General features: G+C 36.7%; 2 protein-coding genes across 3 annotated transcripts in view; one reads left to right on the forward strand and one right to left on the reverse strand.

Annotated features, from left to right (window-relative positions):
- The first annotated feature begins 9,541 nt into the window (after nucleotides 1-9,541).
- LOC129954203 (transmembrane and coiled-coil domains protein 2) overlaps nucleotides 9,542-25,798 on the forward strand; it is a 104,745-nt gene continuing 88,488 nt past the window's right edge. Inside the window, exon 1 of one of the 2 annotated variants that reach the window (XM_056067947.1) lies at nucleotides 9,542-10,330. The gene's annotated coding sequence lies outside the window, so the exon portion shown is untranslated. The remainder of the gene's footprint in view (nucleotides 10,331-25,798) is intronic. The other variant, XM_056067948.1, reaches the window with a different exon arrangement.
- LOC129946578 (piggyBac transposable element-derived protein 1-like) lies at nucleotides 21,356-22,111 on the reverse strand. Its single transcript, XM_056056822.1, has one exon. It carries the CDS (start codon nucleotides 22,109-22,111, stop codon nucleotides 21,356-21,358), a length of 756 nt encoding a protein of 251 aa, XP_055912797.1.

Below are 25,798 nucleotides of genomic sequence, written 5' to 3' on the forward strand. Positions count from 1 at the left end.
TGTTACACTTTTTACATTTTGTTACTTTTTTATGTCAACAAAATTATTTAAAGCTTTTGTGCAATTTTTTATTTATTTCCTCATATTTTCGTCAAGGCTTATGGCAACACTGTGTTGTCATAAAGTTAAGCAGTATTTATATGAGCGCGACCAACGAAGGACTAATGAATTTAAAAATTTGAGTTTATATACGTTTGAAGGCATATTTAATCACAAATTCTTAACAAAACGTTAGCAATATACATAGTTTCTATTTGATTTATGATGCATACTTTTACTTTGTTATATCATATATTAATAAATTTAAAAAAAATTCTGCGTCGCGAAAAAAATTGTAGTTGATACGAACTGTCAAACTTTATTCGCGTTCCACATTATCCACACTTGCAACGAATAAAATCGCGTAGGGCGTGTTTATAGACAATTACTGAAGTTGTGATTTCTTGATCTATAGTTTAAGGCTTGTTGGTGAAATAAACACAGCTCTTATTCATAGTCAATTTTCTAGCTGTAAAACCCCACGAAAAGGTGTATTCTACTACAGTTGTACTTCTAGTGACAGGTTAAAGCAAAAAAATACTACTATATTTTCAAACTTGTTATTTTGTGCTGTCATTCTTCAAATTGGATGTATTAAAAAATAATAATATAAAATAAATATGACTGTGATCCTTGTCGCTTAATTTAAATGGATTGAACCGTGTTTTCTTTTTCTTGATGGCATATTTTGCAGATCATCAAATAACTCAAACTCCTCTAAGATATCCATATCTTTTTCAATTGCAATATCAATAGAAATTTTTCTGGACAGCAAGTTTAAGTAAAATTTATTTGATATAATTTAGTTTTTCTGCTTCACAAACAAACATCAAATATGATATTTGTTTGTGATAATAACTACTTAAATACCGCATTTCCTATGTTTATAGTTAAACCACAGGTTTAGCCCAGAACTTTCTTTTGATAAATAATTGGCAATTTACTAAGGAACTCCAAAATTTGAAACCTTTCTTTTCGTTTTGCTAACTAGGAAATTGCTTATAGCATTTTATTTAAATAAAAACGACCATCCAAACTTGTCTAAAAGTGACACTTCGTGAAAATAAACAAAGAAAAAACGTTAAACAGACCTATTAATTGGTATTCCCAACTGTTGACTGGATCACTTCATCTACTGTTCTTGTAAGAATAATTGTATAGATGTTATATGAACTAAGGAAAATGCTGACAGTTTAAGTAGCCACTCCATGATTTTAACTTTCGAAAATTGTTAAGAGATAGTAAGATTTTAAGATCGTTTTAAATTGGATATGTAATCTTTTAAGATTAGTAACATTGGGGCGTATTCATAGAGAATTACTAAAGTCGTGATTTCTTAATCTATAGTTTAAGGCTTATATTGGTTAAATAAACACAGGTCTTATTAATAGTCAATTTCCTAGCTGTGTTTAGTAAAACCCCAAGCTAAGGTTGTGCTCTACTACGTGTCTTCGTTGCTGTGCATATCTTCTTCGGTTTGTTAGAAAGTTGCAATCAAGAGCAAAGTTGAAGAAACTTTTATCTCAACATTTGACACCGACGGAACAACAGCTTATTGATCTCACGGTTATTTTGGACCTCTCACCCAAACAGAACTACTATATTCCAAACCTGCGAAACGTCTTCAATTCTGTCCTGCGGCATTGTCAATACTGTAAAAATGATAGGGCACAACCACTTCAACCAATGATGGCTCAACTACCCCCTGCCAGACTGGCTTCCTTTAGCCATCCATTTTCGTTCGTGGGCATTGACTACTTTGGCCCGTTGACGGTAACAATTAACCGAAGGACAGAAAAGCGATGTGGAGTCTTACTGACTTGCCTCACTACTCGAGGAATACACATTGGGGTTGCCCACTCCTTATCTACTGACTCGTGAATACTGGCGATTCGTAATTTTACTGCCCGAAGGGGATTGCCTGTAGAATTCCATTGTGACAATGGCACGAACTTTCGCGGAGCAGAATGAGAGTTGAAAGAAGCTTAAGCGAACCTCAATTAATTTAAACTTTCACATCAACTATGACTTAATTTGTCTTTATTCCACCAGGATCCCCACACATGGGAGGAAATTGGGAAAGATTAGTTAAATCCGTTAAATCAACAAACTATGCTTACTCGCAATCCTTCAGAAGAGCTTTTAAGAAGTTCGTTGATCGAAATTGAAAGCATTATCAATTCGCGTCCTATTACATATCTGCCTATTTCAAGCGAGTTTGAAGAAGCGCTGACCCCAAATAATATTTTACTTAGGTCATCTAGTGGAGTTGAACCTTTAGCAATTTTCAACGACAGTCGGTTGGTGCTCAAGAACAATTGGATGACCAGTCAACAGTATGCAGACTGGGGGGGACTTTTAACATCTCTGTTCTCCAGCCAGACAGCCAACATGACGACAAAATCAAAACGTCAAAAATCAACGACACGACCTTTTTGCCCTTCTAACTTGGCGGGTATAGTCATATCACCCACATAAAATAAATAAAGTAAAATAAAAGTATGAATTTTGTAACTTAAGAGAACACAATAAATACAAAACTGAATTCTTACTTGAAGATGCTGTTTTCAGAAATGAATGGACTGTTTCTGTATGCAAATGATATCTTTTTTTGAAATCCTTGCCACTTAATATATATGGCTTGAATCGTGTTTTATATTTTTCTTTTTATTGGTGCCATATTTTGCAGATCACGACATAACTCAAACTCCTCTAAGATATCAAAAAATTCTTTAATTGCGGTATCAATCGACATTTTTCTATACAGCAATTTTACGTTACACTTTCTGATTTACTTTTACATTTTTTAATTTCTAATATGAAATTTGGCTGGGATAGTAACTACTTAAACACAATATTTCCTATGTTTATATTTATGCCACAGATTCAGCCCTAAACTTAGGTTTAAATTTATTTATAAATAGCCTAAACTCTGGACTTGCTTAGTAACAAGTTAGCAAGAGTTTAGCAAACATCTATGAACATGCCCTATTGGCTTTAACATTTTACTAAATCGTTTAAAATTATGGCATTAGATTGTTAAACCATCATAAAACGTAAATCAAAATAATCGCTTACCAAAAGTCATTATAATTATTTTTACAAATGTCATTTTACAAAAATAAAATTTGATACTTGTAAGCTTGCAGACAGTATATGAACAAACATGCAATGGAGAACTTCACTAACAGAAATCAAGGATTTAAGTGCTTAAGATCTAAAGGCTTATCTGCATAAACACAATTTTTCGCGGAGCCAGTTTATATCGCAACGACAAGAAATTACTCGGCCAGGAAATGTCTCTTGCAATAACGCCATATTAGCTAGAGTTGTGTGGCGTTGTGAAGAGAACAAAATGTCAGGTACGATATGACCATGACACTCCAAATTGATGGTGACAGTCGATTTCGAAGAAGTAAGGTCCAATCACACCTCCGGACCAAAGAGCTTACCAACTTGAGTTTTCTCAAAACCCCAAATACGACAACTTTGTTTATTAACATACCCACCGAATAAGAAATGAGCTTCGTTAATAAAAGAAAATTTCGTTCGAAAAATCGCCGTCCACCACCTGTTGTTCAAGCACGTATCTACGACGTTGTGAATGGTCAGCTGGCTACAGTTGTTGTGTGAACTGGACTTTATATGAAAGTCCAATACTCCACAATTTACCGTAAAATTTAATCTAAAATACTGAGCTTATGACTATTGCTTCTGTTGGCCAAATGTGCCTTCAGAATCGCCATAAACTCTGAACGATTTCATGTAGGCCTTTATGGCCGGAGCAGAAAAGGTTAATTCTTAGTTCCAGATTTGTACCAAAATCACTCTCATCCAAAGCGATCACTGAAGCTGTTATGATGGTCTGCAAGTTCTACATGACTATCTCTTCGGCTTCTTCCTTTGAGGACTCGAATGGTTTGTCCAATGCACTGAGGATCTTCTTGATGTTGGCAGCAGTTCATCAAGTTGTGATAGCCCCTTGTTGTGGTTTTATTGACTGAAACAACGATTCCCACATTGTGGAATGTTTTGGCACAAATCTTCCTATCCCGCTGCGACTTAGCCTCCACCAGAAATGTTCTTTCATACTTATTCTCCTCCACATATAAACTTATCGCCTTTCTCATATTTCCCAAATCCTTGTGATTGAACGGAATTACTGAAAAGTCTTTCTCCAGTTAGTAAGCGAAAGCGTCAAAGCGTCGCCGTTATGTTTATTCACCGAGGCTTTTAATCTCGACGTTGTCAAATTTTCCCGCAATTGTGTCTGTTGCCACGCAGGGTTTTGAACTTGGTGTGAAAAGCCTATAAGACAGTTTTAATTACTGAGAATGACTAGGTATCGACACATTCGCGTCTTTGGCAACACTTCCACTTAGGCGCCATAGTTATAGCTGTCATTGGTCTTCATAATTGAAAACAAACATTGGAATTTTTTTTGGCAGGTAATTTTTTTTTCTGTCATTGAAAATAATTTCCTTATTGAAATCCATCGAAAAATGTTGACTGACAGAAAGCTGTCATTTGAGTGTGAGATTGGAACACAAATCAGTGGAATGATTTGTTTCATTTTTGAAGTATCAGCTGTTCAGGAAAGTGAATTTCCGTCCGGAAAATAGATAAATACATTTTTAGAGAAAAATAAATGCGTGACTACACTTTTTTTCTAAAAAAAAAATCTTTGTGTGATTTCCGATCGACCAGTATATAATTTTCATTGCTAATTAAAGGGAAACACCGTCAAAAATCGATTCAAAAAATTTTCCGGATCGATTTCAATGATAGATATAACTGGCACCTTACAGCAGCAATATTTTCAGTGGAACAAGCAAAACGATGATGCACAATCCTTAAGCACTATTCACATGAGCACGACCAACGAATGAACGAATATTCGTCGATTTTGACATTTCTTTCACATGAGAGTTTTTAATTCGTCGCGAATGAAGTTCGACTTAGACAAATGTTTTTTTTTTTAGTTTTATTTTAAAAAGAAACGATTGAGAAAATGCGGTCGAAGCTATATTTGTTTTAAAAAAAAGCTATTGGTGTCCTTTTTAATAAACAAAACAAGAAAAAGATTTCATGTGCATCAATTTAATGTACCGTTCATCAAACTCCTGGAATTATTTTATATATTTGTGATACTCATTTTTATTTTATTATCACTCAAATTTTCTTTACCTATTTATCCATATTTTTTTCAAAGAGCAACAGCCTGACACCATTCACCATTGAAACCAAAACAAGAAGGATTTTTGTAGATTAAGTACGTGCGATTATTTTATTCGTTGCGAGTGTGGAAAATGTGGATAGCGAATAAAGTTTTACAGTTCGTATCAACTACAATTTCTTTCGCGAGGAATAAATTTGTTTTCTAAAATTTATTAATATATGATATTGAAATGTAAAAGTATGCACCATAAATCAAATAGAAACTATATTGCTAACGTTTTGTTAAGAATTTGTGTGGAAATATGTCTTCAAACGTATATAAACTCACATTTTGTAATTCATTCGTCGGTTGTTGGTCGCGGTCATGTGAATACTGCCTTACAGTATCTGTCATCAATCCAGTCTCTTCAAATGTCTTCACAATTTTGTAAATTGCTTGCGTAGAAGTGAAGCACGGTATGTGGCTGTACCAGAATCACTATTTATGTAGTAGACATTAACAATTTGTATGCGTTGTGCGATAGTTGAGCGATCCATTTATCGTAAATGTCAGACTTTCAACTGAAAGACAAAAATGTTTTAACAATTTAGTTTGACAGATGTATCATTCCCGCCTTTTATTTTTTAAACCGCAAAATGGACAAACTGTTAAAAAAATAATCAATCTGTCAAAATAGCTGTGACTCTATAGTGTATTCGGGCATATTTGGACCGGTTTCAAATGGTTCGAAACTCATTGTCTCTATCACCTATGTCCTGCCTTAGTTTTCTGTCATAGTTGATTGTATTTGGCTGAAAAATCAAAGTATAACGTTATTAGATGGATTATTTCATAATACTTTTGAAGTTTGTTTTCAATCGAGAACCGTCTTAAACGTGAAGGTGTTTAAAAATGTATTACTTCAGAACTTCACCGTTATGTAGTCTACTTCAAGGGAAATTAAACTGCTTGTAATAGCCACCCAATAAATGATAATGATAAATTATTTTTAACATTAAGTGGGTTTTTTGGTATTCCATATATAATACAGTGAGAAATTGCCAACAAAACGATCCGCAGTAGCCAGATTTTTGTATTTAAAAATTACTACAACTGAAAGAAGATCTGTCAGAATAATAATAAAAAAAAAAAACAAAAATAGAAAAAAGATTTGTGACAGTTAAAAGTTAAAATTAACTTAGCCAAAAAAACTATCTAAAACTAATAAAATAGACAATTTTCAAGAAGAAATTGAAACTACATATCTCACTTGCACTTCACACACCGAAAACATCGAAACACCATTTGCATTTTAGAAAATGATGTCAAACTTATTCATTTTTAAATCTACTTGTGCCTGAACACCAAAGATAGATTCAAAAAGGCATCGATTGCCTTTTACTCCTGCAATAGAATTTTCGGAAAAACCTGGGAGCAAATCCTAAAATTATCAGATGGATGTATTCGGCAATAATTAGACCAATACTAACCTGTGGTAATTTGGTATGGTGGAAAGAGCACGAATCTGAAAACTTTGACAAAAATTCAAAGACTTGCGTGCACTGGCATTACGGTAGCAATGAGATCCACTCCAACTGCGGGACTGGAAGTTATACTTAATCTAATTCCCCTAGACCTCCTTGTTCAAGAATCTGCGGACAAAAGTGCCCTGAGACTTAGTCAAACTAAAGTCTGGATAAACAGTTCCATAGGACATGCCCAGATCCTTCATAAAGTTATGGGTCATAGTACTACAAGAGCCTATAAAATACCCGAACTTGATTTTCATAAACCATTCCAGACTGCCATCCCAAGCAGAGAGGAATGGATAGATAATATACCATACTTCAGTGGGTCGTCAATAGCTATATATACTGATGTCTTTAAAATGGACACTAGTGTAGGGGCAGGCTTCTATTCTGAATCTCTCAAGTTAATCGCCACTCTTAGGCTTCCAAACTACAGTAGCGTCTTCCAAGTTTAAATCCTGGCAGTGACAACAGCTTCTAAAAAGGTATCAATGATGGCGATACTACGAGCTGATATCACCTTTTACATTGATAGCCAAGCGGCAATTAAAGCGATTACTGCAACTGAGGTAAAATTAAAGCTTGTTTCATGCTGCCGCAAATAGCTTAAGGTTCTCAGCGCACAGCACAAAATTAGACTCTGCTGGGTCGCAGCCCACAGCTATATACTAGGCAACAAGAAAGCCGATGAATTAGCAAAATTAGTGTCAATGCTTGACGTAAGCCAAGCTCAGCTAGTAAGCTACCTGTTATTTAAAACAGGAAATCTCAAAAAGAATAACTATCAAGGCCGATGAAAGGTGGAACCTACTTGACACCTGCGGCACTACAAGAAAGATCTGGCCCTGTTTTAACAAACAAAGAACGAAAAAAATTATGCAGCTACACAAAGGATCACTGCGATCTCTTGTAAGCATAATCACCGGACATAATCTGTTAGGTTATCATATGAAAAAGATGAGGATCAGTTCAGATGATCTATGCAGAGGATGCGGTGACGAAGAGGTGCATGAAGACACTCCACACTTTCTGTGTCATTATCACGCACTCTCCCATCAAAGGAAGAAACTGCTTTTTAACTATGTATTTCTTCGGGGACTTAGAAGAACTCTCTAGTAAACCAGGTACTAACATTCTGAACTTCGTCAAAGCCTATAAATGGCTTGACTAACTGAAGACATAGGTTTTTTATAAGCTTGAGTAGCAATACTCACGGGTATCACAATGGATCTGTATTGACCTAGGTTAGGTTAGGTTGGAGTGGCTGTCCAGATGTCATTGACGCACGTAGACCTCAAGGGTCCATTGTGATACCACTAATGAGGTTACTCATGGGAGAGTAATGAACTTAAACAAACCATTTCGTACTTTTAATAAAGTGAGAGAGACCCAAATGAGGTGAATGTTAAACTGTTCCGTCATCTCATTAAGAGATGATCGACAAACGTGGACTGTTTGAGAGTTTGTGGAGACAGACGCGAGAGATTAAAGAGCGGCTTGGCTGTCTGAGAAGATTCGTATATCCTTACAAGATATAACGTTTTCTTTGAGCCAGGATAGTGCTTCTTTAATCGCCATTACTTCGGCCTACACTGCGTTATTGGGAAGTCCATAGGATAGACTGAGATTCAGTTGTTCTGAAAAGATACCACTTCCAACTCCGTGATCGGTATTTGAACCGTCAGTATAGAAGTGTACCGGACCGTCTTCCAGGGGTCTCTCTTCTTCCAAGGAGGATCTTGAAGGGATGGACACATGGAAGCTTTTACCGAATAGCATTTTTGGGGTGGTATAGTCTAAGCGATCTGGGATAGATCTGAAACAGTCTAGAATAGTAGTATGTATTGATCTAAGTGTGACGGTAAAGATATCAACTGTCAGCCCCTTAACCTTACCTTACCTAAATCTTCTTGTGCGGTGGAAACACCAAAAAGATTTATTTAAGCTAAACTGAGATAAATCTTTGGTGGAAACATAGCAAAACTTGATTATCTTTTCTATTGTTTTCTCATGCAAAATAAGCCCAGTTAGTCCATTTTCATTAACAAATCTAATCTAATATAATCTAATATCAACAGTAACATATTGATTTGTTTCCCCCAATGGAAAACACACATAATTCCAAATCACAACTACTAAACGAACACAGTCATCGAAATACAAATGCAATATCAATAGTACCAACATTTGAAAACAAAATCACATCAGATCCATTCGAGACTAGTATAAATGTCAAAAACCCACCCATAGTAAGATTCTACTGTAACTTTTATCGGTGTTATTCATGCTATGCATGTTTTTTTTTGTTATTCGTATAAAACCCTACTGTACTATGGATAGATTTTCCAACAAAACACGGATATTGAAATCAATCATTGGTGTTCATTGACAGGTCATTTGTAGCAACCGTTCAAAACTTCTGTCATTCCTGTCATTCAACAAAATTCCTGATTAAAATCTTCCACAATTTTACATTTTCAGCAACACATAATAATTGTATAATTAAACTTTTTTTCTCAAAAAAAATTCTTTGATTGACGTCTAATCGATAAGAATAGAAAGGAATATCCAGTAAAACATTTTTCCGGATAGATTTCAACGTTTTTTTTTCTTTTAGTTCAATTCAAAATTACATAGATTTAATTTCTGCGCCATCTAGTCTTCAAAAATGGTTACCATATTCGAGACTCGCAACTTTTATAAACGAGAATCTAGCCACAAGCCAAACAATACAACTGTCTCTTTCTTCCCCATAGTCTTTTCTGTCAAAAATATATACTTTTTTCGGCTCACCCACTTGAATTTTCCTACATCAGCTCAGCAGGCAGTTGAACAGTAGTCCAAGAAAAATTTCATGTTCGCTTTGTTTTGCGTTTCTCTCCTCTGTGTGCACAAAGTGTGTGTGTTATCCAAAGAAGGAAAAACTAATTCAATCAAAAGAAAAACTAACAAAATCTCAGTTTTTCATTTTCAAACAAGTGCTATCAAATCAAACAATTTTAATTTCTTCTAAACGCTCTTTATTATACACCCTTAAAATCGCGTGATTATCAAAGAAGTATCCTGGAATAGCCCCAAAGGCCTACAAAAAAAAAAAAGAAAAAAGGAAGCAAAAATTCATTTCGCTTGCGTCTCTTCTTTTCTATCCTCCGTATCTCTACATCGCACACAAGACACAACACAACACACCCGGGTACGGCTACGGCTACGGGTTTGCTGGTGCTCGCCTTTCGTCGTCTTTTGCCTTTCGTCGCCTACCCATAGTCATCCAACAACAACACAACAACAGAAAAGAATTTGATTTATTTCCCCTGCTCCTCGTCGTCGCCCTCCCGGTGCTATTTCTTTCTTATAGTTCATTTCATGTTCATGTAAATCGTTTGGCGTGGTGAATTTATTAAAAGTCAGTGTTTTCGTTGTTTTGTGGTCAAACAAATGGTGTGCCGATTACAATTGGAAAGAATTTCTGCAAAAATTTCCATGGCCAACAAAAATCATTGTTTTTTAAGTTTTGTGCTTGTTTTGTAAAAGTAAAAAACGTCGCTTTCTAAAAAGGATTGAGCATATTCTTGGGATATTTTGTCATCTATATTTTCAAGCACAGGTGAGTGATTTTATTATTAATAAAAAGTCTAGAATTAACCCAAAACAACTAAGTACCATTTAACTATAATGACGAATAGTTTCTCTTAGAAAAAGTGACGGAAGAATTTTCGGAGCGATACAAAAAAGAAAAATACAAACTGACCGAAAACGAAACGCGTTTTTGAGGTGAAAATCTCTGACGAAATGTTATTATATTCTATATTGGCATAGTTATGTACATTCAAATATGTACATATGTAAATTGAAAATAAGCTCAGATTTATAATTATGGATAGTTATTGAATTATAGAAACAATTAATCTTTAATTGTAATTCAACGAGTGGCATTCTGCTGGTGATAACCATAAAACCGAGAAAAGAAGGAACAACAACACAAATATGAAATAATCAGTTTATTGACTCCACCCAGAACCTACCACCTAGTAATGTTCTGTAAAAGAAGGGAAATACGAAAAAGCATGAAAAATATAATAAAGAAAAATTATAAAAAGACAAAATAAAATTTCATGTCATCATAACACTCACACACGACACACAGCACAACATACAAATTACAAACAAAAAATATTAGTTAATTTATTTAAATTGAATTAAATCACTGCGGGATGAATGTTGAATGTTGAACGTTGATAAATGCGATAAAAATATGTGTGCTTTGTGCTTTGATAAAATGATAAAAATCAAAATGAAATGAGGAGAAGATGAGCAGCTTCTACAGCATCAGTAGTTTCCTTTCTTTTGACTGCAACAAAACGTAGAACGACGATGGCAGTAGCAGTATCATCTGGCTACCTATCTAGTTAGATATTTTGTTGTATTGTCGTTGCTTTTGCTTAAGTCTTAAAGATGCTGGATGCTGCTCTGCTGGTTGTTGGTTACTGGTTATTCCCTCGACTCTTTTCTCGTCTCTATTGTTGACCTTATAAGTTACGTTACATATTTTCTTTTCTTTATTAATTTATTATTATCATTATTGTTTGTTTGAGTAAATGTAGCAGTTTTTTTTTTTATTTGTTGGGTCTGGCCGATGGCATTTATTGGCTGTTTTCTTTGGTGTGCGTTTGAAAAATGGGTGGGACAGGTTAAAAGTTGAACAGGCTGGTGGGAGTTCATGAAGGATCAAGGCTGCGTTTAACGCGTAATTTAGTTACTCATCATCACGACAGTAATTTAGTTTTATTTCCTTCTTGTGTACATAGATTAATGTATGTACATATATGCACGTTATTTAGCTATAAGTTAAAAGGTAGATAACTTGAAAAAATCGATTGAGAAAATGTTTTACATATTTTTACTACTATTTTAACCCAACTGGGACGGTCTCAATGAATTCTTCAGGAACTATAAATGGTCACTATGCTTTCTCGATAGTGTCGTCGATTCCAGCGCAGATATGGTTAAAAATTTAATTCTTTGTGGAATGAGACATTTTATCCCAAATGTGGTGAAATCTATCAAACCCAAAGTGAACTCATGGTTTGATTCGAGCTGTAAAGAGGTTATTAGGTTTAGAGATGTAAGTTTCCGTTTTTATAAAGCCAACCCGACTGAGGAAAAACCGGAATAAGTTCAACCAAGCTAGAAAGACCCTTAATGGTCATATTCGACGAACCAAATGATCAGAAATTAAGGCAAAAAATACAATGTCGCAAAGGCAGTAAACATTTCTGGTCATTTGTAAAAAACGTACGAAACACCACGTCATCCTCGGTTCCAACGCTTGTCCACAATGACACTCCCTATGTAAGCTTGATTGATAAAGCCAACTTGCTTGCAGCACAGTTTGCTGTTTTTGTGTCATGAGTCCAGCTGTTCTTGAGAGCTTAAACGGTTCTATGGGACGATTCTTCTTTTAGACTTATGCAGTTGCAAGAGTACTGAAAGACCTTGACATACACAAATGCGCTGGCCCGGATAGTATCTCCCCAATTGTTCTGAAGAGGTGTTTTTCAACGCTGGAGAAACCAATGCGTAACCTTTTCCATCTTTCATAGTCTATAGGTCTCTTTCCGAGCGGATGGAAAATAGAATTTGTCCAGCCAGTCCCTAAAAATGGCGAATCCTCATCTCTCTCTAACTATCGTCCAATAGCATTCACGTCCCTTCTTTCCAAGGTAATGGAAACGATGATTAATTATCAGCTTAAGAAATATCTCGAAGGACGAAAGCTTCTTAATGACCGGCAGTATGGCTTTCGTAGCAATAGGTCCACTGGTGATCTCACCGAACAGTGGAACAAATCTTAACATCATTTTGGAGAAAGTAAGATTATTGCACTTGATATTTCAAAAGCATTTGATAGAGTTTGGCACCAAGCTCTCTTATAGAAAATGCGTGCTTTTGGTATTGATGAATCGCTTCTTCGTTCGATTAGAAACTACTTTTCTAACCGTTCAATACAAGTTGTATTGGATGGTTCTAAGTGTGAAATTCATAAAATAAATGCTGGTGTTCCCCAGGGCTCGGTTTTGTCTCCGACTCTCTTTCTTATATTCATAAATGATCTTTTGTCTGCCACTTCTAATCCCGCCGCCGACGACAGTTCACTCAGCTTTTCACATTCAAACGGCAATCGGTTGTCGATCGTCTCTTATGGAGATGGCGCATCAATTAAACATTCACCTCTGTTGGGTGCCGGGCCACAGAGACATCACAGGAAACTGAGGAGCCGATGAAATCGCTAAAAATAGAAACGTCATACCTATTTCACCAGAAAGGGAGAAGAGAGGTATACATATAAACTTCTGCTAAAAGAAACAGCTCTTATAATAACTCAAGGTGGCACAATTTGCCAACGTGCTCAGCCACAAAACTCATATGGCTTTCACTGGACCTAAAGCGCTCTAAAGACTTGTTATCTGAAAGCAGACTTCATATTAGCTCCCTAATAGGTGTCCTTACGGGAGACTGTCTTATAGGCAGACAATCAATACGACTTGATATAGCTTCAAATGACTTCTGCAGGAGCTGTATGGGCGAGGAAGAAGAGGAAACAATCTCTCACCTTCTCTGCACTTGCCTGCTCTTTCACTAAGACGCAAACTTCATCTGGGAGCCTACCTTTTTGGTAATCCCAGTGAACTAGCTAATAAGGATATCAAATATCTTCTTCGCTTTGTAAAAAGCTCAAAATGGAACGACTAGTAAGAAGTAATTCTCTAAATTTATGTGGTATCACAATGGGCCTTTTCTTTTAGCCTAAGTGTGTGGATTCTGTATCCGCAGCCACTTCAACCTAACCTAACCTAAGTCCCTGCATAGCTAGTTCGTTGTGTCGTATCGGCAGGACATTATTTTGGCTGTCGACACAAAACATAGAATTTTCCATTCGAGGATTTTAAGGACCACCTGGGAAAGAGTCCATGCTTTTGCACCATACAATAAGACTGGGATGATCAAGGTTTTGTACAGTGTCTCCTTGGAACTTCGCGATAGGGGCTAATTCCTCAATTGCTTACTTAGGCCAAAGAAACAGCGATTAGCAAGAGTAATTCTACGTTTGATTTTAGCTCTGATGCCATTTGCAGAGTAAGCAACAGTACCCAGGTAAATACGTTCAGTTACCACCTCGAAGTTATTCCTATCAATGGTCACGTTTTGACCGAGTTTACGATGGGAATCGAATGTATTTGATGACAGTACATACTTCGTATTGTCATCGTTAATTACAAGACTCATTTTGTTCGCTCCAGACTCTATACCGGAAAAGGCAAACGCAACTGCTCGTTTTGGATCATTCCATAATGTCGAAGGCATCTGCGTGTCCACTGTCATAAGCTGCTTTCATATTTTGGTTATGAGTTGGTGCATGCTTTTTAACAAATCAGCTCCCGCGTGCTTGAAAAGCTCCTCCTGTAAACCGTCATCACCGGCAGCTTTGTTCGACTTCAGCCTGGTGATAGCATTCAGTTTGGGTGGGTGGAATTTCAGATCATCTACCAATTGGATTTGTCGGGGCTGCTCGTTGGCGGGATCGTGGGTTTCATTTCCATTAAGCAGCTGGTCAAAATGATGTTTCCACATTTTTAGCATGAGCTGCGTGTCCAATACAGTATTTTCCTCCTTACTTTTGTAGGCCCCATGGCGGATAGCGAATCCGGTTGTTTACCTCTTGACTCGTCTATAAAACTCCGCACCCGTTTCCTACTAAAGCATCCTTGGATTTCCTCGACTTTACGCTGCTCATGGGCCTTTTTCTTTCTTTTGAGCTACGTTGAATCTTCTCCTCGTGGTTGATGCTCACGTAATAGCTTACATGGATATTCGTATGCGCAGTTTTGCATCAACTAGATGGTGGTCGAAATCTATGTTGGCTGATCTGTACGTGCGAACGCCAAGTATGCTTAAGGAGTGTGTTTGTGGATATCCGGAAGGAGGAATCTAGTGCTACTCAGCACCATGTTCTTTTCGGCCAAGAAGTGGACAAGCCTCATTCCGTTTCTAGACGTAATGTCGTGAAGGCTATTTCTTCTTTCTACCAAAAATGACTTATTTACCAATCTTGGCATTAAGGACTCCCAAAAGAATTTTAACCACAGTCTTGGGGCATTGCTCAAAAGTTTTGGTGAGGATTCCATAAAATTCGAGTTAGAACTTTGCATAGTAGAAATCGCAGCCTACTATTTTCGTACTGTATGGTCCATTCTATCGGATTTACTGTAGTGCTGTCTCATCAGCTTTAATTTCTGCGAGGGCATCGACAAGCTGCTTTGCTTTGAGCGGCCGATTGAATGTACGCACATTCTATGTACGAACACGTAAATCGTTGTCCGTTTTTAGTTCCATTTGTCTGAGGATATTACTTGTTTTTTATCACAATCGAGTTTTCCTTTCATGGCCGAGTTGTGAGGCTTGCGCATGAATTATGGACCTATAGAGCTGGTTTTTCAGAGCGATCTCTGGTCTTTTGCTCCTACTTCCTGAAAAGTTTCTCACAGCTTTGTATCCGGTGGTTCACCTGTTCACCTTTCGGCTTTACAGCGGGCACCACTAGGAGGTGACGATACAATTATGACCACCATATTACAAAAAAGATTCGCCTATTATCGTATGCCTTTTGTATACGGTTAAAACTTTAAATTGTATTTTAGTACATATGTCATAGAAAAACTTAAATTGTTTAGAAAAAAAGTCAAACTTGGTTAAACTTGTTGTGTTGTGTAGATTATTGCAGGAACTAGCAAATACCTACGTAATCTTTTCCTCAACAATAGAGATATGCATATACATATGAACAGTAGTGGCCATATCATTAGAAACGATTTTGTAACAATATTTGATAGCTTATCTTTGTTTTAGGAAATCTGTTTAGGTTAGTGGTTATTTAACCTTCTCTTGACGTCTGTCCACAAGTTCTCGATAAAATTTAATCCATGCTGTATGATTTGGATCTTTATCGTGGTGGAGAGCATAAATAATTGGCGTGTGTCCAAAAGAATGGGGCTCCATGACATTTTCCAAGATGGCTTTATAAACAAGCTAGTCCATTCTATTCATTCATTTTTGATTATATTCTTGGTACTAACCTCTTAGTAAGTAATGTTGGAAATGAACCAACCTTCATAACTAAAACTCGACAAGAAGTCTTAGACATAACTCTTGTCTCAGATAGTATACACCATATGATCTTGGACTGGAAGGTATCCAAAGAACACTCGTTCTCTGATCATAGATATATCCAGTTCAATATAAATGTGGATGATAACCCGAGTCCATTGACTTTTCGAAACTATCGGAAAACTGAATGGGCTTCATACATGAACTCATTACAGAGTTTACTAGAACCTAAACTATCTAGTCCTCCCTCTAACGCTAATGAACTTGACAACAAAGTCAATGACCTTACCTCAGCTATGAACAGATGGCTAGAAATTGCTTGTCCACTTATACACATAAGAGGAAAGAGGAAACCACAATGGTGGGCCTCAGAGCTTGACTCGCTAAGGAAGGAATGCAGGAAACTTTCCAACCTGGCCAAAGCTGCAAGACTAGCCTCTCTTTGGGACTCCTACAAAGAATCCTAAAGAAGGCACTAAGGAAATCCAAGCGATATTCTTGGCGATCCTCCTGTGGCATGATAGAAGAAACTTCTGAAGCCTCTAGGTTACGGAAATTTTTTTCAACTAATCCAGCTATGCCAAGCTGCTTGAAAAATACAGACGGCTCCTGGACAAATTCAAGTAATGAATCGCTGAACTTACTATTGGACACTCACTTTCCTGGTAGTTCTCTTACCGAAACTTGCAACAGTTTTATACGTTTAAGTTCAAATACAACATATCCACAAGGTCTGATCACAAACGATAAGCTACAATGGGCTCTCAAGAGCTTCAAACCATTTAAAGCTGCAGGACCAGATGGTATAATACCAGTCGAATTACAAAAGGCTTCTGATATAATTGCACCAATCCTTGAGGCAATTTTTACCAGCTGTCTTTACCTGGTCAATGTTCCCTCGGCATGGAGAGAAGTTAAAGTTGTTTTTGTACCCAAGTTGCAAGATCTACAGCCTATAAGTCTATCATCACTCCTTCCTAAAACCTTGGAAAGATTGATTGATATTCATTTAAGGGCAAGTATTGATATAAGGCTTCTGTCTTCGATTCAACGAACATATTGTAAAGGTAAGTCGTTGAAAAAAGCGTTAAACACGCTGTAGTACGCACCATCGAATATTCCCTCCATCATAAAGAGTTCACTATGGTTGCTTTCCTTGACATCGAAGGTGCCTTTAACAACGTGGACACATCTGCACTAACATCCCTAAATGTAGAAAGTTCGCTTGGGGAGTTAATTCATTTAATGCTTACTAGCAGAATAATTAACTCAAAACTGGGCAACTCTTCTGGTAGACGATTCGTTAGTAGAGGGACACCGCAAGGTGGTGTTCTATCCCCTCTCCTCTGGAACCTAGTGGTGAATGAAATCCTAACTAGCCTTGATGCGGAGGGTTTCAGAGTGATAGCCTATGCAATTGACGTTGATATAGCAGTTTCAGGAAAGCATCTTAATATCCTAAAAGAACTCTTACAAAATGCCTTGGACAGACTAATACTTTGGGCTGATCGGTGTGGACTGGGTGTTAACCCACACAAAACCGATCTGGTTTTATTTGTCAATCCTCCCTATATTTAAGGAATCCAATTAAAATTCTCAGACGAGGCTAAATACCTGGGTCTTGTCTTAGATAAAAAAAAAACTAAATTGGAAACGCAACGTACAGGAAAGAGTCAAAAAAGCTGCTGTAGCTATTGGTAATAAATGGGGTTTACAACCCAGAATCACGCATTGGCTATACACATCGGTAATCAGACCGATTTTAACGTACGGTGTGGCAGTATGGTGGACTGCTTTAGAGAAAGGTATAAACAGGGATAAGTTAAATAAAGTCCAACGTTCAGCCTGCCTATGTATAAGCGGATCGCTGCGCACGACCCCGTCTGCGGCACTGGACACCTTGCTCTACCTTACACCTCTTGACATATTTAGCAAACAAATAGCGGCAAGCTTTGCTATTCGCCGCCTCAATGCTTCGTCGCAGTGGACTAACAACAACATTGGCCACTCCGTAATTCTAAGGTACTTAGAATCAATTCCAAAGCACACAGACTACACCATCCCCCAACTACAATTCGACACAAACTTCCAGATTTCTATACCTACCAGATCTTTTTGGGAGGATAGGACATTCTTAGAGGATGAGTCAATCCACTTTTACACAGATGGCTCAAAAATTAAAGAAGGGGTTGGTGGAGGTGTGTACTCTGAACGACTGAAATTAAGTCTCTCATTCCGCCTTCCCAATCATTGTAGCGTGTTCCAGGCGGGACTTTTGGCGATTAGAGAAGTCTTGTCTTGGCTCAAAGAAAACGTGATATCAACATCTGATATCCGTATTTTCTCTGACAGCCAGGCCGCTATTAAATCTCTGGACTCTGGTCTCTACAAAACTGTATAACTGTCCATAACTGTCGATCATCTCTAATGGAAATGGCGCAACGGTTTAATATTCACCTTTGCTGGGTGCCGGGCCATAGAGACATTCCAAGTAACTGTAAGGCAGATGAACTCGCCAGGAACGGTACAGTACAGCCGACGCCACCACGTTTGGCAAGTACTGGCATACCAATCGCTACTTGTAAACTGCTGCTAATGTAAGACGCTGTGAGGATGGCAGGCACCGAGTCAAAAAAAACATCTGGCCAACACTGGATTTAAAACATTCAAGGTGCTTGCTCTCTCTAAGCAGATCGCATATAAGCTCGATAATAGGTGTCATAACCGGACACTGTCTAATAGGAAAGCACGCCACGAGACTAGGCGTATTCTCAAATGACTTGCAGAAGCTGTATGGACTAGGAAGAGGAACAAACGGTTCTTCATCTTCTCTGCTTGAGCTTAGGAGTAAGCCTCAAGATTCATGTGGCATCACAATGGGCCATTAAACTGGCCTAAGTGTGTCCGTTTCCATCTTGGACAGCCACTATAACCTAACCTAACCTAGTGCATTCAACCATTTATCCTTACTAATGGGCCAACTCCATGCCACGATATCGCACTGCAAACCATTATGTTTCCTCCTCCATGCTTAACGTTCTTCAAAGTATATTTAGGATCCAATTCTTTCTTTTGAGGACGTCTAACATAAATTTGACTATTTGGCCCGAATAAGTTAAATTTGGATTCATCACTCCAAAGTATGTTTTTCTAGAAGACCATTGGTTTATTATCTTGAAGCTTAGCAAAAGTCAAACGCCTCTTCAAATTCTTTTTGGAAACTTGCCTTATAGTTCTAGCTGATAAGTCTTGACCCGATTGGGGTGAAATTTTTGCAAAAGTATCGGCTTTGCTAATTCGGCATTATTAATCTGTCTTATGTTGGGATTTATTTTGGATCTTTTGGTTTTTTTATTGGGGTTTCAATGCTTCCAGTCTTTTTATATAGTTAAATTGCATCAAATACCATATTATTGAGCAACTAAGCCTTTAACTATGGAATCCATTGACTCGTTTTCTAATTGACTGCACTACTTAGGTAACGGAATAACACTTGTTTAATTATAAACAAATATTAAAATTAGTGCATTAACCAACATTTCTTTAAATGACTTTAAATTTTTTGAATCTTTTGCCTGCGGAGTTCATCATTGAACCACCTTTCTTTTCAGTCTTTTAAGTGTGTTAGAATATTATTTTTCCTCCTTTCGTCCAAATCTTGATCGATGCTAAAATCACTATATCTTGATATAACACAATTTAGATTAGCCTAATATCGTATGCCCTTTATATACGGTGTAACCTTTAAATTGTGTTGAATTATGTCCCAGAAAACGTACAAATTGGTCAGAAAAAATCAAACTTGGTTTAACCTGTTGTGTTGTGTAGATTTGTGTAGGGAAAAAGTTAATACCTACGTGATCTTTTTCTCCCCAACAGAGATATGAATGTAGTACATACAGTGATGGAAAATATAATAGAATGTTGTATGTAAGAATTCTTACTAAGTTCAATATAAGACCTAATTCGTCTAAAACTTATTCGTAAATATTTGTATCCACCCATTATCTAACCTAGGGAAGTATGTTTCGTATTTCTCTTCACTGCAAGTGGACATTGTTGTATATATTTCTATTTTTTATTTTAACCAACAAAAGTCTTCTAATAATTGTTTATAGTATTAAAGTAAGATAAATTTAAACTCTGTGATTTCTGTAATAATGGGGAAATTCAAAGGTATGTCATTGAATTCTGATTTTATTTAAATACTTTTATTTTACCTGAATGCAGTTGTTAATTTTCTGTTTACTTTTGTAAATGTTTAAACCTGTTGGGAATTAATTAGTAAATGACAAAAAGACTTGAGCCAAGATTTCTTTCTTCCGCGTCTGATCTTAGAAACTAGTTTTTTTTCATTGTTAATATATGGTGCTTTCATCAATAAATCAATTGCTTCGAACGTTCTTTGAATACATTTAATTTAAATTAGTTTTTGGATTAAGTTGGAATAGTTTTTTAAGAATTTAAAACATGCAACAAATTACATTTTTGAAAAGAACGGTCTTATTTTCTTAATAAGCTTAAATATTTAAACTACCAGAAGGCTTACTTACACAAAATCTCAGTATTTATTCAGTGAAAAGGACAAGCTTTACATTACCCGTTTTTTGTTTAAAAATCTATCCATAGTATAGTAGGATTTTACACGAATAACAAAAACAATATCCATAGTATGAATAACACCGATAAAAGTTGGAGTAGAATCTTACTGCGGATGGGTTTTTGACATTTATACGATTCTCGAATAGATCTTATGTGATTTCGTTGTCAAATGTTGGTAAAATTGATATTGCATTTGTATCTCGATGGCTTTGTTCGTTTAGTAGTTGTGCATTTGGAATTATGTATTTTCCATTGGGGAATAAAATCAATCTGTTGTTGTTGATATTATTTAGTTTTGTTAATGAAAATAAACTAACTGGGCTTATTTTGCAAGAGAAAACAATAGAAAAAATAATTAAGTTTTGCTATGTTTCCACCAAAGGTTTATCTTAGTTTAGATTAAATAAATCTTTTTGTTGTTTTTACCGCACAAGAAGATTTAAAAATGATTAATTCTCTAATGCCTTATTTTTTGATTTGGTTTAAAAAATATGTTTTTACAAATATGGATGCGATAAGAACAAATCTTAAATTAGTTTTTCAAAAAAATCAAGTTTTTACCTTTTACAGGTGCAAATATTAACACCGCCTCAAGACGGGGTTAGGTTGTTACGTGAAAAAAAACACACACAGGTGAAGTTATGAAAATAATAATTTATTGACTGAATAAAGCTGAAAATTAAAGTAAGAAAAAAAGAAAAGTTACTGAACAATGTGTGTATAGTTGGATATTATCTTAACGTTGATGAAAGTCAAAAAACACGACTTTGTGGTTGAATTGCAGAGATTCAATTTGCATTTGGTGCAATATGCCTGCGTTTCTGACTTACTCTCCGGAAATTTACAAGTCTTTTTGCCCTTGCGGTCATGAAATACGCACCAATGACCCACGTTGTCGTAGCGTACCCTCTGGGGTAGGGAAATAAGACATCTTTGGCTTGCGGGGTGGTGCTACTGCGACATATTTCTCAGAGTACCCTCGCTCTACTTTTCGCTTCGTCAACTCAGCATCGCTCGACAATTTAATGTTTGGCACTCGATTTGATCGCACGGTGCCCAAACTATATATACCACGGCTTCTTAGATACGTCAGCAAACACAACGACGTGTAAAAATTATCAAAATATACAATATGGTTCACGTTGTCTGGAATTTTGTTAGACAAACGATCAACGACATTTGACGAGGCTCCGAGATCTGAAGCATTTTCTTGTACCACATTGTCTCCTGCACCAGAATAAATTTCCAAAGAATATGAAAAGCCCATATGATCACATAAAACAAACAGCTTGGTTCTCCACTTTGGTTTGGCTGGCGTATATTGCCGGGTAGGGCTACCACCCATTTTCGTAGCACACATCTGTTCGTCTACACATAGACGATGAAGCATCGGAACAGACCCAAAGCGTTCGTTGAAATGGGTTATTAGTGGTCGAACTCGATGCAACTTGTCGTATCCAGGCTGGCCATTCGGGATCATAGTCGAATTGTCATTGAAATGCAAGAACTGGCGAATTTGTTCGAAACTTATTCGTGACATTGTGGTTCGGATTGCTTCCAGCGAATATCTTCCCCAGTAAGAACGAACATTTGGATAGCGATATACAGACATGAAGAACATGATTCCAATAAAGTCGAACCTCTTGAACAATGGTAACAAATTTGGTTTCAATTTTGAAACCATACAAATCCATTTTATCAACTAGATATTGCATGAATTCATCTGTCACAAAGTAATGAAAGAAATCAAATGGTGTTTTCAAAGCTTTTACTTCAGGAGGCAGCTCTTTTACTCCACGAAAAACGACTTCATTTACATGCAGCTGCATATTTTTTTTCTCCACAACATGGATTTGAATTCTTGATTATCATTCTTCATTGCTTTCAAGACACCAACGAATTTGCCTCTTCTTGTAATTCGTTGTCATTCCAGTCGCGTTTACGTTTTTTTTTGTCATCTTTGACAAGTTCCTCAATGATCTTCTTGACATTACTACCTACCAAAATCACTGATCAAATCACATCAGTAATGAGGAACTAACAAGAACAAGAACTGCCTGACCCCGCCTATAGACGGATGCAAGGAAACTTAATAAGTTTATACAAAAACACTACACAACACAAAACTTTTTTTAATAATCGATAAAAAACACTTATCTACTTACCTGTTGTTTTCCCAATTCTATTTGGCGAAAATTACTATTTCCTTTTTAATATTTGAAAATCGTGTTTGCGAAAAAATATTTATTTTCTGCTTGCGACGGTATTTTTTACTTTAAACCAACCTAGCTTCCAAACGAACGCACTACAGCTATGCATAGAACAATATTAAAACTATAGGTAAAGCTTATCAATTGAACATACCGTTACCTGTAAACACTTGTAAGCTTTACCCCGCCTAGAGGCATTGTGGGGCATAAGAGGGTTAAGTATGACATTCTAAAATTCAAATAGTTGTTTTCGAAGTGAGATAGTTTGATTCGTGTTAAAAACTTTAAAAAAAAACTTTCTTTTATCCCGAATAGGGTTAAAAGCATCAGACCTAAGGAAAACGCATGGTTCGATGCGAGCTGTAAAGAGGTTATTAGGGTTAAGAAGCTAAGTTTCCGTTGTTTTAAAGCCAGTCCAACAGAGGAAAACCGGAATAAGTTCAAGCAAGCCAGGCAGGCCTGCAACACCTATATTCGAAGGACCAAATTTTTACATGACCAAAAATTACGCCAAAAATACTACAATGTCCCAAAGGCAGTACAAATTTTTGGTCATTTGTAAAAAATATGAGGAATTCTTCCTCTTCCTCGGTTCCTACGCTCGTTGTGAATGACACTCCATTTGTTAGCTCTTTAGAGAAAGCAAATCTCTTTGTTAGGCAGTTCGCCGCCAATTCAACGCTGCCAGTGAGTGTTATGACTCCGCCTGTACTTGATTGAGTTAATGATTCTATGGGGCAAATCTTTTTTCGCACTCCTACTTTAGCGAGAGTCCTAAAAGATCTTAACATACATAAATCTGCTGGTCCGGATGGTATCCCCGCTATTGTTCTGAAGAGGTGTTCTTCATCGCTGGCAAAACCACTGCGTAAGCTTTTTCATCTGTCCTACTCCTCAGGTCTCGTTCCGAGCGGATGGAAAACCGCATTTGTCCAGCCTATTCCCAAAAAAGGCGAATCTTTCTCACCGACTAATTATCGACCGATTGCACTAACGTCCCTTCTTTCCAAGGTCATGGAAACGCTGATTAATTATCAGCTCAAGAAATATCTTGAAGAACGGAAGATTCTTAATGACCGACAGTTTGGCTTTCGTAGCAATAGGTCCACTGGTGATCTCATGGTTCATCTCACCGAACAGTGGAAAAAATCTTTACATCGTTTTGGAGAAAGTAAGATTATTGCACTAGATATTTCTAAAGCATTTGATAGGGTTTGGCATCAGGCTCTCTTATCGAAAATGCGTGCTTTCGGTTTGCATGAATCACTCCTTCATTGGATTAGTAATTACCTTTCGAATCGTTCAATACAAGTTGTATTGGATAGATTCAAGTCTGAAAACCACAAAATAAATGCTGGTGTGCCCCAGGGCTCTGTTCTATCTCCAACACTCTTTCTCATTTTTATTAATGATCTCCTGTCTGCAACATCTAATCCAATACATTGTTTCGCTGACGGTAGTACTCTTAGCTTTTCATATTCATTTTCAGATTAACACTCCTCTTCTTCGGATGTGGAACTGCAACTGCAACGACAAAATATGATAAGCTCATTAAATTCCGACCTAAACAGCATTGTACAATGGGGAATAAGAAACCGCGTGGAATTTAATGCTTCGAAAACGCAATGCTGTCTTGTATCTTTAAAGCGAAATATACCCCCCCTGCCATTATCCATAAATGACACTTGCATCGAGGAAACTGAACATCTCGATATTCTTGGTATGTGTATCACCAACCACCTTTTGTGGAACGATCACATACGCGATGTCGGCAAAAATGCCGCAAGATGTTTGGGCTTTCTAAGGCGATGCAAGAAGTTTTTCTCCTCCTCTGATCTGGCTGTTATTTACAAGGCTTATAGCTTGAGTATAACTCCCATATCTGGGCTGGTGCTCCTGCAACTTACTTAAGCCTATTGGATAGTATTGAACGTAGAGCATTTAGATTGATTGGTGATATTACCATCATAAGATCATTTACGTCACTTGAACATCGTCAAAATGTTTCTTGTCTGACCCTGTTTTACCGTTATTTTAATGGTTTATGCTCTAGAGAAATAGCCAGTTGCAATCCTCCCCTTAAACAGTTCAACCGTAATACTCGCGCTTCTAGGAATGCTCATCAATATACCCTCGAGCCCATCTTAGGTCGTTCTGTCAAGTACAAAGATTCGTTCTTTAGCCGTACTATGCGAATGTGGAATGCCTTGCCACACTCTGTCTTTCCAGCTATTGCAATATTCAGGAATTCAAAACCAATGTGCACCGACATCTCCTTTCAACCCCTCTCTCCCTTTCCTAGTGCTCACACTGTGTCTACATAATAAGGGTAATATATCCCTTCGATTGTGCGCTTATTATAAAAAAAAAAAAACAATGAACAACTAAATAGTTCAGCAACATATAAGAATACGCTATCTAATCCATGTGCAATTTTTTTTTATTTAATTAAAACAAAACTTTATTTTTTGTACACAAACATTCAAATAAATATACCATAATGCATTATCTGTAAAAACAACTCCTCCACACAGATTTTTCTTCACAAATTTGGACTCGACTCCTCATTTCAACTCGATTCAAGTATATAAAGAATTTAGGCGAGCTTCAAGCTCGCTTCAACATCACATGTTAATGTAGTAGTCTACGAACAAACCCCCTCCTTGAAGCAATTGTTAAATGATCTTTTTTTAAAGAATCTCAGATGTTTTCTTTCCATTTCTTCTTGAAAATTGTCCATTTTATTAGTTTTAGTTACTTTTTTTTTGCTAAGGTAATTTTAACTCTTGATTTTCACAAAACTTTCTTCTTGTGTGTTTTTTTAAATAATTATTCTGACAGATCTTCTTTCAATTTTTCCAATTTTTAAATACAAAAATCTGGCTACTGCAGATCGTTTTGTTGGCAATTTCTCACTGTACTTTATATGGCTCCCGGAAATTACGCCAGAAGAAATTACGCCAGAATTTTTTTTTGGAAAAAACGCCAGAAAATGTTTTCTGCTTCAAATTGGAAAAAGAAGCAGATTTTTTTGTGGAAAATAAGCCAGAAACATTGGACATTGTGCCAGACAGAAATGGAAAAAAAAAACAGAAACC

This window comes from Eupeodes corollae, chromosome 1 (genome assembly GCF_945859685.1).
Source record: "Eupeodes corollae chromosome 1, idEupCoro1.1, whole genome shotgun sequence".
In the NCBI taxonomy this organism is placed as follows: domain Eukaryota; kingdom Metazoa; phylum Arthropoda; class Insecta; order Diptera; family Syrphidae; genus Eupeodes; species Eupeodes corollae.